Genomic DNA, 25595 nt, shown 5'->3' with positions numbered 1-25595 from the left:
AAGGAAAAAGCCAAAACTCAATTTTTTTTAAAAGCTATAAATTTTAACTTTTAGAAAAAGAAGAACAATTCTAGTTCTACTAGACGCATTCTACCCCTCATTTCGATGGACATCTTTCAGTGTTTTTCCTTTTCCATCTTCAAGTTCAGACACTTCTGAGTGTGGGTTTCTTGTTGGACATCTTTCATTGTTTCTCCTTTTCCATCTTCCAAAGGTTGAATCAGAAGTTAAAACCTAAAAAACAGAGAGAATGAAAGTTAGATGTATCATGTATCATGAATGAGCCTATTTGATTTTCAGTTCTAAAAACAGTTTTTTAGTTTGCAAAACTACTCACTATATTTTTTAAGATTAAGTGTGATTGAGTGAGATAACTTATATCTAGTAAACTCGAAATTATATTATTTTAGGATTGAGAGAAATATATTTTTGTAATTATAATTTATTTCAGAGTTATATTAATCTTTATTATTTTAATTTTTTAATCTTCCAACTCCAAAATGATATCGTTTTGAGTTTACTGGAGATAATTGTATCTCCGCCGGTCACTAGAGAAACACTTCTCTCTTTATTTTAAAGAGAGGATTATATTTATAAACTTTTTGTTTACAAACTATATTATGTACTCTAAAAAATATATAACGTAACCTAATGTAAGTTTCAGAAGTACATAATATAATTTACAAAAATTTATAAAAAAAAATTTGTAAACATATGATTTCAGATTTGAACACTTATCCTTTCTCTAAAACTGCACTTACCACTTGATATAACTTTCTTGTTGGTTAATCTAAAGTAATATATGTTCTATTGGAAAAAAAGTTGCATACTCTTCCTGTATCTAAGTAAGTTCAGTTTTTATTTCTATGACATAAACTAGCTTATTTTACAAAAACCAGTCTTTATTTATTTTAGACAATTGAATCATCAAAATAATTTGACGTATATCAATATGAGATTCGATCAACGGTTTAACTGATCAAATTGGTCCTACTTAACTAAATTTTAGATAACTGCTAACACAATGTTTAATTTTATATGGCTTGAGTTATGTAAATATATATCGGGCTTTATTTGCCAATCTAATGTCGATTTTTTATCAAGTTTAAAACACTTTATCAAGCAAAAATTCAAAGTGTTTATTAATCTCTAATTTTAGCCTTCTAATCAAAAAAATTCTTTAAAATTTATAAACACACCAAGGAGAGAAAAAAAAAATTATGAACGTAAAAATATGTAATAACATATCAGAAATTGAATTGAAGTATTTATTACAATACAAAATACAATAAGATAGTGGTGTTTTTTTTTCATTTAACCTAATAATAACAGAGTCTTAGTCTCTCATCCTCTACAATAATATCATAATTTAAATAAATTCCAGATCTACACAAACATATAATAACTTTCACATCAATCCACCAATGTACAAGTATCTAACTACATGTAACGGTAGCACTGCTCAGAAGTATTATCCACAAAGAAATTTAAGGAGTCCCTTGTTCTTCAATTGGATCACTCATGTATTCTTCCTTCACCTACAACTTGGTAACATGTTCCACTTCTGCTCCAGAATTTTTATTCTCTGATAAATCTTCACCTCCAGCAACTATAAATAACAACAACCTCAAATCAGAATTATATAACAACATTTTGCATAACCTGCTAGAAAAAGAAACCTTGTCAAGGCAACTTACCTTGTGATGATTGATTTTCCTCTGATTTGCCAAACCAAGAGCCAACAACACCTTTAAGCTTGTCAACTACACCTTTTCCTGGACTCTTCACACTGCTTTCTTCATACACTTTCTCTGACTTGTCATCAACAATATCTAAGTTTTCATGCTCTATTTTCACTGGCTCCTCCTCTTTCCGCTTATGCAAAGCTTCTGAGATTACCTCAGAAAGTGCCTTGTCTTCTTCGCCAGGCCTTAGCTTCTCAGCCAAATAGTCCTTCACAGAAACCCCTTTGTCCTCTTCTTCAACTCCATTTTTTGTTTCAGTTCTCACACCACCAGTTATAGTTCCAGACACTTTGGACTTGACTGCACTTCCTACCCCTGCAACCTTCCCATAAACTGGAGCTAATTTCTCTGCCATAGAGTGAGCAATGTTCTTTCCATATTCTGCGGTGGACCCTGACATGTTAGAAGCATCCCCACTTTTTTGTTGCTCTTCATGGCTTCCAGCAGGACTGTATTGAGTATCCACAATAGTTGGCTTGACATTTGGTTCTGGGGTATGTTTTGGCTCATCGTGGACTTTCATTTCAGCAAAAGATTCCTCAACTGGTGTAATTTCTATTTCATCAATTCCTGTAAGCCATCACATATAAAATTCTTATTCTAATGGTACATAAATCTGTTACCCACACTCACATTCTACACTATTCAGTGTATTGATTTTTCAATTTTTGGATACTTAGCAAACTTAGACCCATCAAGTCACCAATACTAAAATCAAACGCCACTCTTTTATTGCAAAATTGAAGGTATAGTTGAAAGGTTTGGTGTTAAATGACACAAGTTATGTCATTTCACGAGAGAAATAGACACAGAAAAATAAAAATGAAAAGAGAAAGTGAGTGATTTTTTTTAATTTAAAATTTAAATAAAAAAAATTTGTGTGTCTGCCTCTCTCTTAAAAAAAATCAACTTTAATAAACACCCATTTTATTAATTTAACCATTAAATCTTTTACAATTGTACACTTACATATTAATACATAATGCAGGGTCCATAGCAAAACAAAGAAAAGAAAAAGAAAAAATGAGTTTAGCAACTTTGTTTAATCGTCCTACTTACCTGCCCCTCTTGGATCAGTGACTTTAGTTTGATAATTGGGAGGAATATATGCCTCAGGTTTACTTCCTGGCGCGTGAGGATCTTCATCCAAGCCTATTGGCCTCTCCAAATTGACCTTATATTGCCCTGGCTTCTCTTCCCCAGCAAATTTTTTGTCTGGGTCAGAGGATATGGTTTGATTGATTTCAGTAGTTGAAGAATCGCCTACAACTAGTGGATCTTGATGATGTTCTTCTCCCATGACTCTTGCACCTCCAAAATTAGTTCCTGATTTCCCTAAATTTCTGACTTGCTCAGATGTTGGTGTAGCACTTTTAACAGCTTCACTTTCATACACTGCTGAACATCCAAGCATATCATACAAATCAACTTATATCATATATTTTTTATTTTTTATTTTTTATTTCCATCATTGAAAAGGATTCAATTTTTCCAAAAAAGTTTCTGAATACCTTTTATTTTGAAGAAAAATATTTAGAAAAGTATCTACAAATAAAGGCCTGATTCTATTACTAGTCCTTCTATTCTAGCATATCTAATTGCAGAAGATGTAGAAAAATACATACTTGGTGCTCCTTGAACTTCTGGGTCTTCAACAGTTTCTTCATCCTCATCCAAGTCATGATCATCAGGGATATGCTGATCTTCATTGTTGTACTCATGGCCATGATCAAGGACATGTTGGCCCTGCTTCTTGATGGTGTCCTTAATTTTCTTAGCCTTTGCCTTGACCTTATTCAGAACAGACTTCTTCTCATGGTCAGAGTGGGGTTCTTCTGCACCATGTGCCACTACATCCAAATTTGAAGCAGAAGAATAAACATTCAAAAATCATTTTTAAAAAAATTAAAAGTTATAGATAAATTAGCGTTGGTGCTTCCAAATTTAAGAAAACTTGCTTTAAAATGTGATTCATATACCTTGCTGTGAGGCAACATTGTAGGGGTGATGTTCATCGTTCTCATGCACTTGACTTTCAACAACTCTAGAATCCATGAAGAAAAACAGAAGAAAAGAAACTGCTCTCTCGTTAATGATAATTATGACAAAGAGAGATCAAAAGGTTTACCTTTTATGGGAGAAGGCCATGACACACTATGCCACCGTTGCATGGCTGTGGCATCTCATAACTGGATACACGTGTGCTTAACCGACACGTCTCTGTAATATGACACGTGTTGAGTAGTTTTGTATACGTGGACCAGTAAATGGTGGACGTCTTTGTTCCAAAACAAAATTGTTCTTGTTGTCTTGGACATGTTGATTAAGATTCTGGATATGGAAAGTGGGTCCCACCTGAGTAAGGACAACGGTTCATTCAAATGTGGGTTAACTACACACGTAAACTGTCCTTTTCACTGATAAACAGGTGTCTGAGGCTCTTTGGAGGAGGGGAAAGCTAAACACAAGTACTCTTTCATTCTCTTTATGGTTTCGTTAATTCTCTGACAACTTATATATACAAATAATTATGATATTCGCTAACTTTGGATATCATACGGTAAATACAACTTTGGATATGATACTGTAAATACAACTTTGGATATGTTGCTTATACCAAATGTGGGTGGGGGGAGGACAAAGCTGTGTTCAAGAGTGAAGAAACGGATATACAGAGATTACAACCAAGTTCAGACAAATTTCTTGTATCCACTCATTGCCTTTTCCCAGCATACTTCAAACAATTGGTTGTACATTTTATTTTATTTTTCATTTTTGGTCAAAATTGTTTTTTATTTTTTTTTATTTTAACAATAATGATGTTTTGGAATTGTCAAAATGGTATTAACAAACTTAATATTACACACTTGTGAGTTTTTCAACCATGTAAAATACTCAAGTGGTGTTTTACCAAGAACCAAAGTGCTTTTCAAAGTTACTTTCTGTATATGACATCAAACACCAGTTTTTTCAATAACTAAAAACATTAAAATAGGAACTTCTAAGATTAGCTTCTAACTATAGCCTTAGAAAACTACTAGTAATACCACCAAGGCTTGTATATTTCTAAACTTAAAAGCTTGTTTTTTTCTCTTTATTTTGTCCATATTGTCATTCATAAGCATGTATTGTTTATATGTTAATTGCATGCCAAAAATGTCAAATTGATGATAGGCAATTGGCTACAATGCCTGTATGAGGCTAGCATCGTACCCCTGGCTATCTTGCCATTGTATCGTAAGACAACAAATATTGGACCAAGTGGCCCACCAGATTTTAGATGAGGTAAAACTGTGAGTTGATGTACAGGATATAGGTCACAACAGAAGTGCAAAGTACTGGCTAAACTTAGTTCCACCATTTTGGAGATCATGATATCCAGCCTCCTTCATAACCAATGTATGTTTTGTTCTTGACATTGAACCTGCAGAGAATTCTAGTTCTTCTTGCCATTCTTGAGATTGCGTAGAGCCATAACAAGCTGCTCTCTTTCTCCCTCTACCTCTGCAAATTTTAGACTAATCTCTGAATATCTTTCTTCCATGTCTTTTAGCTCGCTTTCCATATTCTTGTTCCTTTCCTTCAGCACTGCCACTTCATTCAACAATTCATCTGTATGGGACTCTTCATCATGGTTATTATTGGAGACAATCACCTCATTTGCCAAGCAAGTTTTAACCTCACTGTCAGAGTAAGAAGGAGACAAAAACTAATAAAAGTTAGTTCTTGGATGAGATGTGAGGCATAACTACAAATTTGGCATCTGTGGCACCAATCTTTTATGTTCAAGGGAACTAGGGACTCAGATGGAAGGAAATGAATTTGATTTTACCTTCCCGGAGCTAGACAAACTTTGATCTGAGCTGACTTCCCTATTGTTCCTCCTTCATCCGTTCCCTTTTCATGTCACAAATATAACACCAGTCTGAGTTATTCTAGAGCATCAAGATCAACTAATGTGTGAAGATCTACACTAAGGTTAAACCATGATCAGATATTTTCTTTTAGCACAATTTTAAGTTTGAGATGATCTGCTTATTCACCTTGCCATATAGAGTTTTATCATGATTCGTGGATCGTAAAAAATTTAACATTCTCATTCCTGAAGTTTCTCAAGTGGTTTTATATTATGCTTGCTTTTGTACATATGGCTTGTAATGTGTTTCAAGTTCCTTAGAAATTGGCTTTTAGGCATATTTTGTTTGAAACTCTGCTAGCTGTATGTGACAGAAATTTTAGATTTTCTGAAATACATCCACAGAATATTTAACAATGCTGCAGATGCATTTTCACCACCCTCAGTTTGGTTGAATTTAATGAGGGGATTCTATTCCTTCTCTTAGATAAAAGGTGGGTTCCGTTTTGCAATAATCTTTTAAGGAAGATATAAAATGGTTTTTCAAATGTATTTGTTGATATTGAGAGAAGACCAAAATGTCCATATATATATTGTAGAGGTCCTTCTTTCCCCTTATTGGTAATTTTTCATAATATTACAAAGTATGTCACATTTACATATGTATTTGGTATGAAAAATGAAAAGCAAATGTAGTTTCCAAAATTGCTAGTTTAAAAGCAATCAGTAGAATCACAACGTGAGAAATGCAACCACGCTGATTAGTTCAATTGTTTGCTATACAGTATATAACCAACCCCCTCGACCCCATACTGTAGAAAATTCTAATATCACTTCCCAAAAATTTGTACCCATCTTTATGGATTATAAAAGTTGTTAGTTTGTTACTAGTTACTCTTTAATATGTAGTGTGCATAAGTTATCAGGGAGTGATTCAGCCATTTAACACATCCTAATAATAATATGAAATACCAATAATAATTATACTCAATCTCTGATTTGATGTATGGAAGCCAAACAATTACCTTATGCATTTCTGATTTTGACTTCTTAGTATGTGCTTTAGCAGAAGGAGGCGCAGCAAACTCATTGCCTCTTGAAGTCAAATTCGTATGTGTAGCTGCAGCTCGTCCTTTGTTATTCTTGAGCTTCTTTTCCATAGCACATAATTCTGCTTCCTTCTTCCTCAGCTCTCCTTCTAATTGATATATCTGTTTCCTCATATCTTCTTTCTCCACTTGTTCCTTTTGCAAACTGTGTTTTATTTCATTGTGCTGGATCTTAAAGGTTTCTACTTCTGACAATAGGGTGCCAAGTATCATCTCCTCATCATTTGGAGTCATAATCGGTTGTCCATCCAGGGTTGTTTCTCCATCTGTCCTTACTATCTCGGTCATGTTCTTTGTTAGCTTGGGTTTAGATAATGCACACTCCTCTGCCATCAACTTTTTAATTCTAGATCTAAGCATTTGAATTTGCTTTGAAAATGCAGCGTCCTTTTCATCCCTGTGCCTTTGTGCATCCTCAAGTTGTTTAGACTTAACTTCCAGTTCTTGTGACATCTGTTCTATTGTTTTTGCTTTTGAATCTATTTGGTTCAAGAGCTCTTGAACTTTCAATTCATTCTGACCTGTAATAAGCCTGAGCTCTTGATTGCATTTATGGAGCATTTCTTCTATTAGTTTGTTCTGGTGCCTGAGTTCATCAGCTTCTGCGACTGCTTTCATAGTCACCTTTTCATTCTCCTCAACTTTGGATGCCATTTCAATAGAAAGCAAACTATATTCCTCCTGAAAACGCTCAGATGCGAGTGCATTATTGTGTCTCGTCTTTCTCAAGGCCTCTTCTGCTTGGATGGCCCGTTCTTCCTGTTCAGTTTTTGCATATTGCATACCATGAAGATCATCTTCGAATTTCTCTGCCTGTATTTTCAGTTCTTTCTCCAAAGAATTGACTTGATTTTCCAGTTCTGTGATGCAGACCAAAGATGCCGAAAATTCATCTTCCTGCATCTTTAGCTTTTCTTCTAATCTCTCCACTTGTGATTCAAGTTGTTGTACTGCAACTAAAGAAGCTGAATGTTCATTTTGTAACATGATGTGTTGTGCTTCATCTTGCTTTAATCTCAAAGAGATATCCACGTTTTCCTTCTTAAGAAGATCATACTCCAAAGTGAGCTCTTTTATATGCTCGCTTAGCTCTTCATGTTGCCTGTAGTAATTGTCTATTTCAACATTCTGGTCTGCAATTTTGTGCTGCAAGAGATCTAATTCTTTGGCATTACCATGCTCTTTAGTAAGCTTTTGGGATTTTATATTGGTAGATAGATCCAATATTTCCTTATTCTTTTCCTCTAACATTGCTTCAAGGTCTGTCACAGCCAAAAGTAGTTCAGAGTTTGAGTTTTGTGTCTTCTGTAGTTGCAACTGAAGATTGGCACACAGCTCTTTTTCATAAACAAGCTCTTCCTTTATTGCCTCTAACTGAAGCTTAGTATCTTCATTCTCAGACTTCAAGGTATTAGAGGTTTTGGTCTCATTATTGAAGTTTTGTTGGGACTTAAGTTGCTCATATTTGGTTTTGAGCCAATCTCTCTCATCTCTGAGGCTGATTATCTGTCTAGACAAATTCTGTCCCCGAGTGCTTTCTTTTTCTATCAGCTTCCGAAGTGATTGTAACTCTAATTCTGATAGTTCTGCCTGCCTCTTTAGAGAAGTAATTTCACTTTTGAGCTTTTCAGTAACATTATCTGAAGGCTCTCGTAATCTTTCTCTTGGAAGATTATCTTCCAGGCTGTTTGTCCAGTCACCTAAACTTCCATCTGATGCTGAACCCATTGACCAGTCTGTGTTTGACCTCTTATGCACTTTGGATTTTGTTGCAATGGCCTCAACAGTTCCTTTTGATGTCATTGAATTCTCTCTGAAGCTATAAGGATCCTCCCATGAAGCTACCCCAGGACTGATGCCATTAGATGCATTTTGTTCAGAATACTCAGATCTGGTCTTGTCCATCTGCCCATCCTATAAGATAATAGTAAAAGCTAATGTAACTATAGTTTTATAAAATGGATTGTTTATTTTCAGTGCTCATCCTCTTAAGAAGTTATTGTTTAGGGAAGTTTCAACTTAGTTAAATAGAATTGCTAGACATATAAAGGTATGTTTGAGACCTTACTTCATCAACATTATAACTTTCATGATCCGTGCTGCTATAGCTCAGTTGGTGTTTCAAACTTCCATCATTGTAAGGTCCCACAGATACATTATCTTCCCCATTTCTGCAATTAAGATATAAGGTTGTAAGCGCATATTGGAGAGAAGTAAAATAAAAATAAGCATAAGGAAATTTGCAAAAGTTAAATTAACTGGATGTTATGGTTCATTTTCACCTTTCAGCTGTATATCCTTCCACGTTTTGAATAGTCACCTGTCTCAACAATTCCAATGTGAGAAATTATGAATTGAATGGTTTTTGTAATTGGAAAATGTTGAAGTGGTTTTAGCATGTAAGGAAACAAAGCTCATATTCATGTTGAGAGTGAGACAAGAAGCAAGGTAGAGAGGGAGATAGAGGATACTAACATGTAAAACTACGCCTGAATTGGCAAACTTTAGGGGTAGAGAAACAGTCATTGGCTCGGTTTCTGCAACAAAATCAGCAAAATCAATTGAGGCTTCTCCAAGAAAGCCAGATTTTGAAGATCCCTGCAAGAACCCATAAAAATTAGACTTTCCAACCAACGCTGTAATAGGTTAAAGGACAGTGTGAAATTACAACTACTGCTTACAGTTGAAACAATGAAATGGTAGATTTTCTCATGAATTTTTCCTGACTTTGCATCCCTAATGAGTTTCACTGATTCAAAAACTGGATTTTCCCATAAGCAGGTCCCATCCTGGACAGCGGTTTTCTCTAGTTTCACGGTTGGCTTCCCAACATCATCAGGCACCAAAGATACCATCAGTGCAGACTTTTTCATCTTTGGAACCTGATAAAAAAAGGAGATGCAGAACAAGGTCAGACACTGCCTGCAGAATCTATACATTGGTTTGTGTATGACATTCCCCACATTACACAAACTTTCAAACTCTTCTATCCAAAAATCAAATATGTGATGCTGTGTAAATTTCAAACTTTTTGGGCAATATGTTTCAATTATAACAGCTAGATCAAACCCCATTTTTGGATTTAGTAGCATATGACTACAGATTTCTCTGTCTTCATCTTACTTACCTGAGTTGCCTGAAATTCCAATTTGAATACGGCTCTGATCTTGTTCTTCTTGCTCCATGACTTGAACATGTTTTCAGGGTAATAAATATGGCTGTTGTTGCAGTGTTGTAGATGCCAGAAAAGCTTCTCATAAGTGGCACCTCATTGGTGACTAAAGCAGGGAAATGCTATATGAAACAATGAAATTTTATTTGTGACAAATTAGGTTAATGGCCTGAACGAAGTTTCGGGATGTTCTGAAAGCCAAGAGTCTTGTGAAGTCTCCCTCCTGATTTCTTGGCTGAGATACTGAACTTGAATGATTAGCAAACTATGAAAAAGCAATAAAGATAATAAATTTGATATTAGAAGCTTCTCCGCATCACTTTAAAAATCAAAGATTAATCTAAACACAGCTGAATCGCATTATGTCTACTTTTTGCTTTGTGGAAAGTGGAAAGTGGAAAATGGAAGAATGGAAGTGACAACATTGACCCAACACATGTAAGAGCGTTAATCACGGTAAAACAAAGACAATAATTACTTTTACTCTATTCTCAAACCCAGATTTATTTTGAATTTGGGGCTTCAGAGAACTTGCCTTTAGTTTGAAATAAGATTTAAAAACTGGAGTTAGGAAGAAAGGTAAAAATCAGCAGCTAGATTGTAATTATTCCAAGATGTAACATTTAAAACGGGCATGAGAATAACGCTTTGGTTGACCAAATTTACGAAGCAAACTATGTTTTTCCAAAGGGTTAAGTAAAAAGGAAGAGCAACGTCTCGTCCATGTGCTTCTGTGCTGTCTTTGATAAGAAACAACCCACCAAAACATAAATGTAGCACCTTTCTGCTACAATGACATGATGAGCAAAGTTTAATCATAAATGACTTGTAAATGCAAAAGGGTCTGGTCCCCCCTCAACCCCAATCTTCAATTGCCAACAAGCAAATAAATTTTTATTTTTTTTTCAAAAAAAAAACGTTTCGTTAAACAAACCAAAGCAAACTAGGCATTTGTGCACACATTCACCACATGCCAGTGTCGGCGGCCAAACAGGTCCATAACGTATTCAAATTATTTTTCTTGTTAACACATCAACATAACATGGAAGCCTTCAAAGAAAATACTTTCCACACATTATTTGATGTATTTCGTTATCAAGTGATATATAAAAAAATTAAAAAATATTTGAAAGAAAATTTAATTGAAATTTAGGTGCCTAATACATGAGATTCACATCATTGTAAGATCTGAAAATATTATACAGCTTTATCCTTTTTTAAAGAAAAAAAAAACTGTTACCGGCTAATTAATATAAGTGACCACCATTACCAAAGCACAAAACAAGTTTTTTTGTAAAGCTTTATCGGATTGTCATGCTAAAAAAGGGAACGGATCCACTTACCACCAAAAAAAGTTTATAACTCTTACAACTAGTTTTATCTTTTTTGAAAAAAAAAAATGTTACCGGCTAATTAATATGAAAAAAATGTTTATCCTTTAAAATAACACAATTTGTGTCATTTCACTCTCACAAAAAGACGGGATCCACGCTTTTATTTTTTTTTGTCAACTCTCTCTGCCTTCCTTTATCTATCTCTTTCTCTCTCTTAAAATGACACAACTTTACATCCTTTGAAATGACACAACTTTACATCCTTTGAAATGACACAACTTTACATCCTTTAAAATGACACACATTTTTCCCAATTAATATAAGTGACCACCAAAGCACAAAACAAGAAAAACAACCCTTTTGGCAACTTTTTTTGTAAAAATTTACCGGATTCCCATGCTAGGAAAAAAATTTGTCAAAATGTTACGTCCCCAAACTCGCTACTCTGTACAGCGAAATTATGTGGCATCATGTCAGCAAGTTTAAGGCCACATAATCTCACTACACTGTGTAACGAGATTACATGGCAGAGCCTAATTTGCTGCATTGTGCAGCGTTTTATGTGACGCCAGTAACAATTTGACATGTGGTGAATTGAGAGGACCAATAAACAAATAAGCATTTATTGGACATTAAATCATCTTTATCATTTTTCCATGTATACTCTATTTGGACACTCCATCGTCTTTATTGTGTATTATATTTTCCAAAAAGAAAAAAAAAGCATTTAATGAACATTAAATTGTCTTTATCATTTTTGCATGAATACTGCATCTGAACATTCCTTCGTTTTTATTGTGTATCATATTTTCCAAAAAGAAAACAAAAAAATAAATCAGCATTTATTGGACATTAAATCGTCTTTATAATTTTTTCATGGGCATTCCATCGTCTTTATTGTGTATTATGTTTTTCAAAAAGAAAACAAAAAATAAATCAACATTTATTGGATATCAATTCGTCTTTATCGTTTTCACATGGACACATCATCTTTATTGTTTATCATATTTTTCAAAAAAAAAATCAGCATTTATTTGTCTTCTTAATCCACGTGTCATAAAATGTGGCACAGGCACAATGCAGCTAATTAGTCCCTGCCAAGTAATCTTGGTACACAGTATAGCGATATTACGTGGCCTTAAACTTACTGACATGGTGCCACGTAATCTCGCTGCACAGTCCCCACAAAACAATGTCCATTCAGTTGCTCCAAAACAGAGCTTCTCAAATGTGATATATATATATATATATATATATAGGTAGGATCTTTTGACATCAGTGTCATATTTGACACTTCATCTGAGAATCATCAGATCAAAAAAGATCAATGGTCTCACATGCTTACAAATCACAGTTTTGGTGTTGTGCTGTATTGAGGTTTATATTAGGAACAATGACTATTGTGCCACTGTTTCCACACAAATTTATCTAAATGCCACGCTCCTGAACTAATTTTTCAAACTGCCACGCAGGCAAGGTCGCTTGCAGCAGTAGCGAACTATGCATGATGATGTGTCAGAAAACTGGTGGTGTCAGAGTTCGCTTCTGACACAGGCGACCTCTGTTTTTAACTAAGTTCGCCTACCATGTAGGCGACCTTCATTTTTTTTTTTTTTTTAAATTTGATACTTGTTATCCACTAAAAATGTGACACGTCAGCAAACCGAGTTCGTCTGTGTCAGAAGCGAACTTCCCCGTGGCAGATTGAAAAATAACACTGTTCGCGTGACATTTAGAAAAAAAAGTTGGTGAACAGTGACATTTTGATCCGTTATCCTTTATATTAATGGTTTCCAAACCCCCACATCATTGCAGATAGCCAGATATCACTTTCATGGGTAAGTCATCCATTCCCAAAATCAAGAGACACTTTTTCTTTGTTTTCTTTCTTGTAAAAAAAGACATAAGAAATTCCCTCTTCATTATTCAGCCCGAATTTCTTTTCTTGGTGACCTATCCAAAGCATTCACTGCGACTTCCTTTTCTCTCCACCACATTGAGGGCTACAACTTTTCTCCCTCATCCCAAACTTTCAGTTTTGCATCATAATAATAATAATAATAATAATAATAATAATAAATAAATAAATAAAAAGTTGATATGCCTTTTTAAACATGGTGTGGGAAAAAAAAATCGTCCGCTAGTAGTTGTGTGCTTGGAGTAATGTACTTGAAGGATAAAAAACTGACACATCCTAATAATGGTTAATAAAGATTAGTCCCCACTTTCACAAAACTCAGGCAATAAGTCAAACGCCAAATCACAATTAAGTCTTTTAGATTAAGAGGTGTTTGGTTCAAGTTTTTTGAGAGGATTACCGGTAATTCTTCTTTGGTAAATGTAATTACCACGTTTGGTAGAAGGAATAAATTACGATTCCCGGATATCCAAGGATTACCGGTAATTTGATTTATAAAGAAAAGTCACTATTCAGATTACCAAAAATAATATGGTAATTCGGAATACCAATCAGAATACCAAGTAAAGGGAAAGCACAACAATAAATTTTGAGACAAAAATACCCCAATACACATAAAAACCTAGACCCAATCTATCAATTACAAAAGTAAAAATAGTTTGGGGTTATTTTTGTAAAATAACCTCATATTCCAAGTCATATTTCGTTCTAAACCAAATATGGAATCAGTAATTTTTACCCAGTATTCCCGGTAATATTTTGGCGAATCAAACACATCTTTCGTAAGATTCCAAGTAAACTCAATTTCTACTGAATTCCCATTAATCATGATTCTCGGTCACCAAAAAATTTCTCCTGTACCAAACACACCCTTAATGAAATAATGAAATCAGTGTTACCTATTCAACGAGGGAATCTTCAGTTTAACGGTAGCCAGGTATATAGCCCCCGTTTGAAAATATTCGTTATTTTCCAATTCAAAAAGGGGTATTTCATTTGTTATTTTAAAAAATTAAGGAGTCATTATTTTTTTAATATTTCCTTATTTTTTGGTAACTTTAATAAATAAATAAAAGAATAATTTAATCAAACATAATATATTTTTTAAATTAAAATTTTTTATGACTTTTTTCAATTTTCATAAAAAAAAATTAAACAATCTCGAAAGAGAAAATGTAATTTGGCTTTATATGGTCTTGGATGTACTCAAGTGAGCAAGTGTGACTTCAAATAAATAAATAAATATATCTTGTCGTATTTAAAACAATATGAAAAATATAATATTTATAAGAACAATAATCTTGTCATGTAACAACATAAAAAGGAGAAGTAATCAGTTTAGATTTTGACATTCTTCCATCCTATTACCGACTCTGGTACTGAGTATTAAAATGCTCGAGCGAATAAACTTAATAACACATAGATAAAGATTTCAATAAATTTTTAATAGTTTTAACCAGTATTTTAAAACTCGGATCGGTCATCGACTCGGTCGAGATACTGGGTCACTGGTTCAACCGGGTTTAATCGGATTTACTGTTTATATATTAAAAAAATATAAATATATTACTTATATTAAAAATTCACATAAAAAAAACTATCAATATATATATCCCTCATTTTTCATGTAAAATATTTCTAATTTGGTATCAAAAATAGTTAATTCACTTTAACAGATACGCGCGTCAATCCTCAATTCATCATTGTCTTTAATAATTTTGATTATAAAATTAAAATAATTACTTAATATTGATTTATTAATATACTTGTCTTTAAAATAGAATAATTTTTTTTTTAGCAAACATAAAAAAAATCTTAACATATAATATAGATAAATGTAGAGAAGAAATATTTATTTTATTTTATTTTAAAAATGTCATCAACACGAAAAGATCAAAAATGATAATACAGACATTCAAACAAAACTGACAAAGATCAACAATTATATCTAGCTTTTTTTGTCCCCAGTTTTGACAAAAGATTTTCAATTTTTAATCAGTATTAATGAATAATAACTCCTTATAAGAAAAATAAGAAAAAGAATAAATTTTTTTTAGATATTACAATTGGTTAATCGCTTCGTGATTAGTATAATTCAGGGGATCCCAATATTAAGATTTTAAACTCCTTTCAAATATGACACCGTGGAATATCAAACAGCTCTCATTTCAGGTGCTCAATTTTCTATAATCATTTGATAAAGAATAATCTTTTGGTTTTATGTAGAAGGGACACGTCTATAGTCAAATAACTACGATTACCAAAATTGAAAAGAAAGCTCTCGATATGTCTCTTTCAAAGAGTAGCAAATCGATGTTCGTTACGTGTGAAGTTTATTCTAAGCCGCATGATGTCTTGTTCTGTGGAACTTCCAGGTCACGACGTATTGCCTATCATACTTAATTTTGATGCCATTATTGGCTTTGCATGGTCCTAAGCATGCCATCATAGCATGTGTTATATAATCATTGGTTCTCGGAATCTTATCCCTCTTTACCTCTCAGTCTAACGGTAGGTATAAATATAATGAATACCAGATGGATGCATTATTGACAAGTTCATTTGTTGTCTAGGTGATGCTATTGGTTATTAGTTTTCTTTTCCTATATATGAATAGCCAAAAAAAAAAATTTAAATTAAATAAGGAGATTAAAATGGTGAATCTCGGGTAGATCCAGGAGTGGGGCATGGCCTTGATTTTAATATTTTCATCTGATATGCCTTATACTTCCTACATTATCATATGCCCGTTTAAAATGCAGTTATCTAATCCATAAGCCATTTGAGTAAATGGGAGTGGGACAGTACTTGTCAAATCCTTGCATTTCTAAATTGAAATTCAAGTAAGTCTTTAAAGCATTGGTCAAGTTGAGCTACTATATTTAACCATTCAATTTAAACAAAAAGGTTATAACAGACAAGATTTCAAGAGGAATTGTTAAAGTTATGCAAATAATATCAACTAGCTCAATTACTTGATTAACGACTCATTTTTTTTTTTTTTTTAATAAGATCCAACATAGTTGTTGCCGGTTGTTAATTCTAATAATACAATTTCAACATATACAGTATTTTTTCAAATATTAAAACTTAGTTTTATTATTTTATATTCAACAATAATTTGCAATACTAAATGAAGAAATATTCAAAACCACCTTCATTATATTGATATCCATCTTTATGCAATATAATATAAGCAGAAAAATAATTTTATTGTAACTTTATGATCTAGAGTTATGTTTTGTGTTTTAAACTTCTTGTCTGAGATATAAAGCCCAGAGTTAAGGTGGTATAGTTTCATTGGGCTCAGTATTGGGAGCCTTAATTAGTACAGCTTTGGCCTGACAATTAGGTCAACATGATAAGCCTGAATTGTTTGTCAGTGTATCAGGTTCAAAATACGCAGGGAAGTAAAATATAACATAGGTTCATCATGGCCCATAAGCTTGATGGGATATCTTTACTGGAAAAAGCCCAAGATACAAAGGAGCCATGTTTTGCCTTTATATATATATATATATATATATATATATATATATATATATGAAGGATATTCCTTCTACTACCATCTCATTACCACTAGAGGTATAAATAGGCTAGGCTGGTTTACAGGGACCTATGGTCCAGCCTATATTAGGTCAGACTTGGCTTATTATAAATTGTAAAATAGAACATGCCAAGGTTTTTTTAAAAATCTATTTAAAAAATAGGCCATATATTTTTTTGTACGTGTCGGGCCTATAAGCCTACAGGCCGGCCTATATCATATTATTTAAAATAAATAATATAAATATATTATTTTAATAATTTTGAATAATAAAATAATATTATTTTAGTTCTTCTTTTAATTGTTGAATGTTTAATAGGCTTAAACAGACTAACAGGCCTAGGCCAAGACTTCAATTTTTTAAGTATAGGTCAGACCAGACTTATAATTTGGGGCCTACACAGGCTAATAGGCCAGGACATACCTAATATTTTTACACAGGCCTAGCCTATTTAAACCAAAGCCTAGCCCATTTACACTCCTAATTACCACTCTAATCACCATCGGATTAAAGAAAAAGTTGAACGAATAAAGAAAAAAACAAAACAACTTTTGAATCCAATGGTGATGAGAGAATTTACACTAGTAGTAGAAAAATTGATAATAAGAATATCATGTCTCATGTGTGTGAGTACATATGAGAAAAATATTTCTCAAGTTGTTTGAGATAACTTTATTCCCGGCTACTAAATCATAATCGTACAAAGATGGTTCAATGGTGATAAAGGAAGAGAGAGAAAAATGAAATCATAATCATTCAAAGATGAATCAATAAATATAAGGAAATAAATAAACAAAACGACATAGTTTTAGATTGCCTGGAGATAAATATATCTTAAGCAACTTGATAAATATTTTTCTTATATATATATATATATAAGGTGCTAGTTGATTTATCTAGTAGAATATTTACAATCAACGAAGGGAAAAGTGTGTATCATTCTAAAAGATATAAAATTTTGCCATTTTAAATGAGAGAAAAAGATAAATCATAGAAGAGAGTAAGGGATTGGGAAAATTTTAAAGATGTAGGTCTCACCTCTTTAAGAGAGTGAAATAATGTAAATTTATCCATAAATGAAAGTGCATAAGTTTTTTTTTCTCATTTTAACAGGGAGATGAAAATCTAAAAAATTAATATTTTCATCTTAGAGGATGTTTTATTAAATAAAAGAAGACATCCTTTTCGCTTAATTATAAATGGGGATTAACCTATTTCGTGTAACCAAGAGATTGATTCCATGAGCATCCCTCGTGACTCCACCTGAAGACTTGGCTAGATTAGCGTTTGCGAATTTCATTGTACATTCTTTATCACAGGTTATTATTTCTCTTGCTTCGCATCGCAATTTTGTTTTTCTAGATTTCGGCCTTCCTTTACACTAAAACAAAAGTTTTAATTTAATTTATCAACAAGATAGGATATTCATACTACCAAATTTTTTTACTACTACTGCATTACTACTCTAATTACTATTAGATTAAAGAAAAAATTAAATAAAAAGAGAGATAGAAAAAATAACTTTTGAATCGAATGATGATTAAAGTGGTAGTGTAGTAGTAGTAGAAAATTTTGGTAATATAAATATCTTACTTCAGATAAATAACCCCTTTTAAAATTTTAATAAATATCAAATTATTTAAGTTAGAGCACTAAATTTATAAAAAATTTAAAAGGTTAATGTATACTTATAGTGAAAATTTTGTATTTAAAAATTAAAATCGAGTTTGGGAATCTAATTAATGATTATGCACATGTAATAATAGAAATGTAATCTCATTATATTCATAATACATTCATTTAAAAGTAATTACCTTAAGTTAATAATGCAAATTATTAATAAATTTTAAGAATTTTATTTATCCAAATAAATAAAATTATTTATTTATAAAGAGAAATCGAATTATTATTTTGGCTTGGAGGAAGAAGAGATCACTTCCACTTTTTTATCATGCAATTGGAAACTAGGTTGTTTTTATAAAAAATAAATAAATGAGTTGGTTAATTTAAATTAATTAAAAAATGAAAGAACTATTTTTTTTTTTTACTTTTCACTTTTGGTATTTTTATTAATTTTACTTGCAACAATAAAAAAAAAACTTCTGACTTATTAACATGTAGACTAAAATAATAAAAAGGGCATAAATTATGGGGAAAAGTATTACTCATCAGAGGATGATAAAATGAATAAACTTATTTTATGGGAAAAATGTGTGTTATTTTAAAGAACGTAAAGTTATGTCATTTTAAAGAGAGAGAAAGAGATAGATAAAGGAGAAGAGAGAATTGACAAAAAAAATAAAGGTGTGGGTCCCACCTTTTTAGAGAGTGAAATAATATAAGTTGTATCATTTAAAAGGATAAACATTTTTCCCTTATTTTATTGGCGACAAAACTTTATGCATAAAGCTTTAAGGGTCTTTTTTATGGGAAAAATAAATCTTATGTTGTAGGAGATTCTAATCTCATGTCATAGATACATTATGTGTGGGACCCACCTATTTAAAAAAAGCAAAAAATAAAAAAATGAGTGGCACACCTTTTTATGGTGTGTGTAGGAAGGGTTTGTTTTCTCATGCAACATGAGAAAAACAAACCCCTCTTTTATTGTGTTGTATTTTTTTCTTAAAATTATTTTGTTGAATAATTAATAAAATAATTTTTTTTATGTTTTATGTATTTTGAAAATTAAAAGATAAAATACAAAACAAAAACAGCTAAGTTATCTTCACTAAATTTGATTCTAAAAATAAAAAAATAATTACAATTTATATTTTTTTTTTACTAAATAGACCTTTTCGAAACAAATTTCAAACTTTCCCTCAATGCCTCTTTGGATAATTTTTTTTGTAAATTAAAAGTTACTTATAAGCAGAAGTTACGCTAAACAGATTTTAAGAAAAATTCTTATAATAAAAAATTCTTTTTTTATAATGAAAGAAAAAGTCAAAAGCCAAAAACTCCTAAGAAGAGCTTTTTTTGAACTGTATATTTTTTTTAAAATAAAAAGTTATAAAGATCTAGAGAAATTTTTTTCTTTAAATATGTGTTTTTAAGCTAATATTTTTAAATAATCACCAAACAAATTTTAATTTTTTTTTAACTTTAACTTATAAATAATTTCTACCTTAATAAACACTATTCAAACATGCTATAAGTTGCACACAATTGTCCTAGTTTTCACTTAAAAATAAAATTATTATAACAACACAAACTCCATACTCAATATTAAATCCAAGTGTTTTATGTTTATTTTTTCTTTTCACTTACACACTAAGGATTAGCTTTTTATATAGAAGAGAGAAATCGTAAAATGTATGACTTATGTTTATTTTTTCTTTTCACATTCATTTTTTTTCTCATTAACTCTATTTTTTATTTTGTTTTCTCAATTAAACAAAGCTTGGAAAAAATTGATTTGCACAACTATGATATCAATAAAAAAAAACAACAATAATAATAAATTAACATTGAAAAAGAAAATAAATGTTCACTTAATTAATGAGACTAAATTCAGAGGTGATGGAAAAGGGACGAAAGTGTGGTAGGAGAATGAGCGACGTGGCGAGCATCTAGCGAAGAAGGAAAAAGGATCGTCGGTCTCCATCGGACGGTTAAAACGGTGGTTAGGTGATCTACTGGTCCACACACACGATATGTTATGTTACGACTTACGAGGCTTGTGTTTGTCGTCGTTGTGGATAGACATAGACACATACAGTGTTTCTTGTTCCACTACCTTAAACTACTCTTTTTCAGAGAACCCAACAACACACACGAACACTAACTGTTAAATCTCAGAGGGACGAAGATGGCGTTGGGGGTACCTGCACTTCCGTTCACATTTGTTGTTCACCTTTTGGGTGTTGTTGCCATCATCTTGGTCTTGGTCTGGAACTTACATTTCAGGGGTGGCTTGGCTTGGGATTCTTCCAACAAGGCTCTCATCTTCAACGTACCTCTCTCTCTCTCTCTCTTTGTTCCTTGATTATGGGTCTCTGATTTTATTTTTTATTTTCCCTCTTCCCTTTTGATTTGTTATTGGGTTTTCTTGTTCTCCCTTTTTCTCGGAAAATAAATTTTAATGGGTCTTTACTGAATTTGAATTTTGATTCGGAAATTTGGGTTTTCGATTGTGTTCCGAGTTTCTGGGGAATGAGTTTCTATGCAGTAAAATTACAATTTTGCTATTTTTATAAACGACTTGGATTTTTACCTGTTAACAAGTCAACGATGACTTCAGTTAGGTTTTATATTATGAGTCACTGTTTTAGCGTGGGGATGGGGTGTATTATCTACACCCATATGTTCAGGGGAGTGTTTAAGTTTTAATTTTTCCTCTTTTTTTGGTTATATATCGGTGATAAACATACGAGTGTGTAAACGGGTAGTTCTACTATTTAGGTCTTACATTAGTGTTAGCAGATTGTTGAAATTGAGATCTTGGGGCCTAAACCCAACTGCAAAGTGTCTTTTGATGCTTAGTTTTCTGTGATATTGTGCAATCGTTTTTTTTTTTTTTTTGAATTATGTAATCAAGTATTTAATTTTACAAAGTTGTGATTCTTTGGAGGTATAATGTTGATATAAATGCTCTTCCAAATTTATCCTAATACAAATATAGTCAATAATTCTGGTGTTAATATGCAGCTTAAAAAATTGGTGTTTGTATGATTAATTATTTTAAATAAATTTTATTCAAAGAATAGTTAACTAAATTTATTTGTCTATATTTTTGATATTGAAAAATAGCTTGGATTGAAGCGTGCAACAAGTTTAAGGTTTTTAATGGTCCAATTTCGATTTGTTTGAAACAGAGTCTTAAAATTAATGTCCATTCGATAATTGTATATTTGTATTGCCTTTTAAGAGTGGTGTTTTAAATAAATTTTTATCTCAAGCTTGCAAACATTTGAATAATTTTGATGTGATTTATTTATAAAAAATTAGGAAAATGTTATACTTACAACCATTTTTTCCTTATAACCACTTTTATTATCGTTCGATCAAAATCAAATCAAAGGTTATAAATTGGCATGAAACGAGAGTCGTTAATTTAATTTTGATCAAATGGTAATAAAAGTGTTTTTTTTTTTGGTAAACAATAAAGGGAAATCATTTTCTTATGTAATAGGAGATAGTTTTCTCATGTTGTGAGACATCGAAATTCGTGCTATCTTTTTAGTTTTTCTTCTTTTTTAGTAAGTGGTGGGCCCCACCACTTATTGTGTCTATGACATGAGAGATGATATCTCATGTGACATGAGAAAAGAGAAGCCCAACAATAAAAGTGTTTTTTTAATGTAGGGCATGTGTGCGTGTATATATATAGAAAAAAGTAATTGTCATGTTAAATGACATAAAGTTATGTCGTTTTAAGAAAAAGATAGACACAAAATAATATTTTTTTATTTAATATTTAAATTAAAAAAAAAAGGAAAAAAGTATCTAATGTTACTTTAGATAACTTTGTCTAATGTTCATCAAAACGACGTCGTTTTAGGGTTGAAAAATTAAAAAATTAGAATGATAAAGACTATTATAACCCTAAAATAAATTAAAATTACATAAACACCATGATTTCCGCCCTAAAACGACGTCGTTTTGATGAACATTAGATAAAGTTATCTAAAGTAACTTTAGAAAACACAAACCCTTAAAAAAATTACCCACTTTTTCTCCCATTATTTTCATTTATTGTGTCTATCTCTCTCTTAAAATGACATATATATATATATATATATATATATATATATATATAAGAGGCTGCTGCCGCTCGTGGTCAATTAAATATTAGATATTGTTTTTAATTTATAGTCATTCATATCATAGCTGTGCCAGATCCCTTTCGTTGTCTGAAAAATTAAATAAACAGAAGTTCTGTTTTTTATTGCTAACCATGTGATGATGGCTAAAGTAGTGGCCTGCTTTTGCTTTTTTCAAAATCTACTCTGCTTGTAATAAAATATTAAAGCTCCTCTGGATGACCAAGAGAGTTGGAGAGGGAATATGAAGTTAATTATCACAAAATTTCTTTTTGTTTTGTTTTGCATTTTGAATCATTGATCTTTGAATAGAAGAGGTAGTAGCCCCTTTTATTCCAGTGACTGTTAGTATTGCAATAGCATATAGGACCCCAAGTGTTTTTTTCCCTATTTCGTTGGTCAGTTTCTACCTCGCAAGTTTCAGGAGTTATCTGGAGGCTGTGTTTCCCTAAAACATGATTAGAACTAACCTTTATCTGGATTCTTCCAATACTAACTTTTAGGATCAAAGTCGATGGTATTATTCCTTAGAAGATTTTATTATTATCTGTTAAATTTAATGCTTTGATTAATTTTTGGCCCCATTTCTTACCTACCCATTTTTAATTTAATAATTGATGGGGTCCAAATTTCCTATCCTGCACAATGGACTTGGACTAGACTTTCTTATCTGTTCCGTATTTGAGTGGCAAATGAATTTGGACGTGATACTGCTTCTATGTGATGCCAACTCAAGCACTAGACTTGGACAAATGATACCCTCGAGACTTTTTCAGCTATTCTTAGCTTTCTGTCATTTTGTGTGTGGTTGTTCACTGGTGCCATCATTGGCTTCGAGTTATCGTGATTCGTGAATGTTTTGACTGTCAAAACCTTGCATATTTTCTTTTTCCAGATAATCTGAGTTTTGAATTTTGTAGTGTACCACGCATGTATTGATTATACCATTAGCACATGTCGCTTTCTTCTAGAAAAAAGAATAATATGCTTATTTTAATTAAGTAGTTTGAAATTGAAACAATCGTGATATTCAGATATGGGATCCATCGAATCTGAATTATCATTGAATCTTGTTATGAATTATTGAATCAACGAAATGTATGAAGAATAACTTATTAAACAAGTTGATTTATTATAATATCAGTGACTAGTATCACTTTCGTGAAGTCCCTTATATCTTACATATCTTTCTCTTTGTACAGATTCATCCTGTTCTTATGATTATTGGCTTAATCGTTATTGGAGGGGAAGGTAATCAAAATTCGTCTACAAGTTTCTGCTTTATGAATCAATGCCATTTGATTTAGTTGACCTACTAATTGTTTCTCTGATTTTCTCAAATCTAACTTAAAAAATATTGCAGCTATTATAAGTTACAAATCTCTTCCCCTGAAGAAGGAAGTGAAGAAATTGATACACCTTGTTCTCCACGCCATTGCATTAATACTTGGAATAATTGGAATTTATACTGCCTTCAAGTTTCATAATGAAAGTGGGATTGCCAATCTGTACAGCTTGCATTCATGGCTCGGACTTGGGGTTATTGTCCTTTATGGCATTCAGGTAAACCATTGGATAAGACTAAATTATCCTGCAAATAGAGTATTCTTAGAATGCTAGATATGATTATGGTTAAGTTTATGATTTTCATATTCTCATACTGCCTTACTTAGGCATTGCTCTCTCAACCCTTTCTGAAATATGAGAGCTTGGGCTTACAATTTAAGCACCAGGAATAAACCCAATGGTGCAAACTCTGAATTGAAAATCTGGACTTTTGCCGCACCATGTTGCATTATTACTCAGTTATCTTCAAACTTTGTCTAACATTGTATTGGTTACCTGCAGTGGATATATGGGTTTGTGATATTTTTCTACCCTGGTGGGACTTCAGCCATTAGACGTGACTCACTTCCTTGGCATGTCCTGTTTGGGATATTTGTATATGTCTTAGCTGTTGGCACTGCTTCTCTTGGTTTTCTGGAGAAGCTCACTTTCCTTGAGAACTCAGGATTGGCAAAATATGGTTCTGAGGCTTTACTTGTCAACTTCACTGCTGTGATCACAATCTTATTTGGTGCCTTTGTTTTATTAACTGCTGCATCTGATGCTCCTGCAGCCGAAGATGACTACGCAGCCATATAGATTTATTTTTGCATCATACTATCATGGATAACCTCATGTATGCTATTAGTTTGTACTGGGAGTGGGAAGGTGGAAATAATATATGTTGTGTCTGTATTTTTGGACACCCAGCTTGTATTTAATCATCAATATTATCCCTGAAACATGTGATTGTTCATTGGTTTATATCCTGTGTAATTTAATTGTCAACTTTTCCTTGGTCCGCAGTTGAGATCTTAATATGTGGCAAAAGATTGAAAATTCAGTCCATTGTGTAATTTTATGCATTTACTTTAACTTGACATATTTGCGCATCTTTTTCTTTCCCTTTTATTTTTTTTTTCTTTTTTCGCTAGCTGCTAGGAATATATATATATATATATATATATATATATACACATACACACATTCAACCTGATATGAACTCCACTAGTTTAAATGTATCAAGTCATGCTTATGCCCAGGTTCATTGCTACATTTCAACTTTTTTTCTTTCTAAATGGGTCCACTAGGGTGGCGTTCTGGATAAATATCACATGTCCCAATCATCATAATCCCAATATTCAAAGACCCTTATCCGATTGCGAGCCAACTCTAGTAGGGCTGTGAAAAAAACTAATTGAATTCAAATTTCAACTAATTCAAACCGTACTTAAAGACTTTCATCAACTACGTGTCTGACTAACTAACCCAAAAGAGTCCTTAAGGCGGGTCAGGGAGAAGCCTATGACCGGAAATTATCACCGATGAGTTAAATGGATTAAATATATCAAATGAGTTCGACATCACATCTCAATTCAAAAGAATTTTTAAGGTATTAGGTTTATGAGTCTTTTTATTTATATACTTTTTATTTAACTCATTATCAACTAATGTGAGATTTATCACACTTGTATATCTCAATAGTCCAGATCTCATGAGCTGTGGGAACAAGAGTTGTCTCCGGCTTGATTCACAGGGAGCGTTAATAACGCAAAGTGTTAAAACTTTGAAGTATATTAATTCTGTTCATTCCTAATCACTT

The 25595-nt window shown here is 32.2% G+C and overlaps 3 protein-coding genes across 4 annotated transcripts; 1 reads left to right on the top strand and 2 right to left on the bottom strand.

The window, feature by feature from the left end:
• Nucleotides 1-1250: 1250 nt before the first annotated feature.
• Nucleotides 1251-3868, bottom strand: LOC133312377 (low-temperature-induced 65 kDa protein-like). 2 transcript variants are annotated; one of them, XM_061513548.1, is made up of 5 exons: nt 3725-3868; nt 3371-3595; nt 2805-3143; nt 1698-2315; nt 1251-1609 (listed from the first exon to the last, which is right to left on the bottom strand). In XM_061513548.1, exons 1-5 carry the CDS (start codon nt 3798-3800, stop codon nt 1539-1541), a joined length of 1329 nt encoding a protein of 442 aa, XP_061369532.1. In that variant the 5' UTR covers nt 3801-3868; the 3' UTR covers nt 1251-1538. The 2 variants fall into 2 exon arrangements, with proteins under 2 accessions (XP_061369532.1, XP_061369533.1); XM_061513549.1 differs by having other exon boundaries at nt 2805-3140; nt 3725-3867.
• Nucleotides 3869-4922: 1054 nt separating this feature from the next.
• LOC133312380 (uncharacterized) lies at nt 4923-9924 on the bottom strand. The gene is made up of 8 exons (XM_061513557.1): nt 9838-9924; nt 9392-9592; nt 9186-9308; nt 8993-9030; nt 8779-8881; nt 6627-8624; nt 5578-5642; nt 4923-5428 (listed from the first exon to the last, which is right to left on the bottom strand). The coding sequence occupies exons 1-8, from the start codon at nt 9904-9906 to the stop codon at nt 5182-5184; spliced, it is 2844 nt and encodes a 947-aa protein (XP_061369541.1). The 5' UTR covers nt 9907-9924; the 3' UTR covers nt 4923-5181.
• Nucleotides 9925-20357: 10433 nt separating this feature from the next.
• LOC133312372 (transmembrane ascorbate ferrireductase 1) lies at nt 20358-24698 on the top strand. Its single transcript, XM_061513545.1, has 4 exons — nt 20358-20637; nt 23650-23698; nt 23811-24010; nt 24296-24698. The coding sequence occupies exons 1-4, from the start codon at nt 20494-20496 to the stop codon at nt 24590-24592; spliced, it is 690 nt and encodes a 229-aa protein (XP_061369529.1). The 5' UTR covers nt 20358-20493; the 3' UTR covers nt 24593-24698.
• The last annotated feature ends 897 nt before the right edge of the window (nt 24699-25595 follow it).

Source organism: Gastrolobium bilobum, unplaced genomic scaffold (assembly GCF_033153095.1).
Source record: "Gastrolobium bilobum isolate Gb01-03AN ecotype WA unplaced genomic scaffold, APGP_CSIRO_Gbil_v1 utg5148, whole genome shotgun sequence".
Classification (NCBI taxonomy): domain Eukaryota; kingdom Viridiplantae; phylum Streptophyta; class Magnoliopsida; order Fabales; family Fabaceae; genus Gastrolobium; species Gastrolobium bilobum.
Note: the sequence above shows the minus strand (reverse complement) of the source record. Positions and strands in the feature narration are given on the sequence as shown.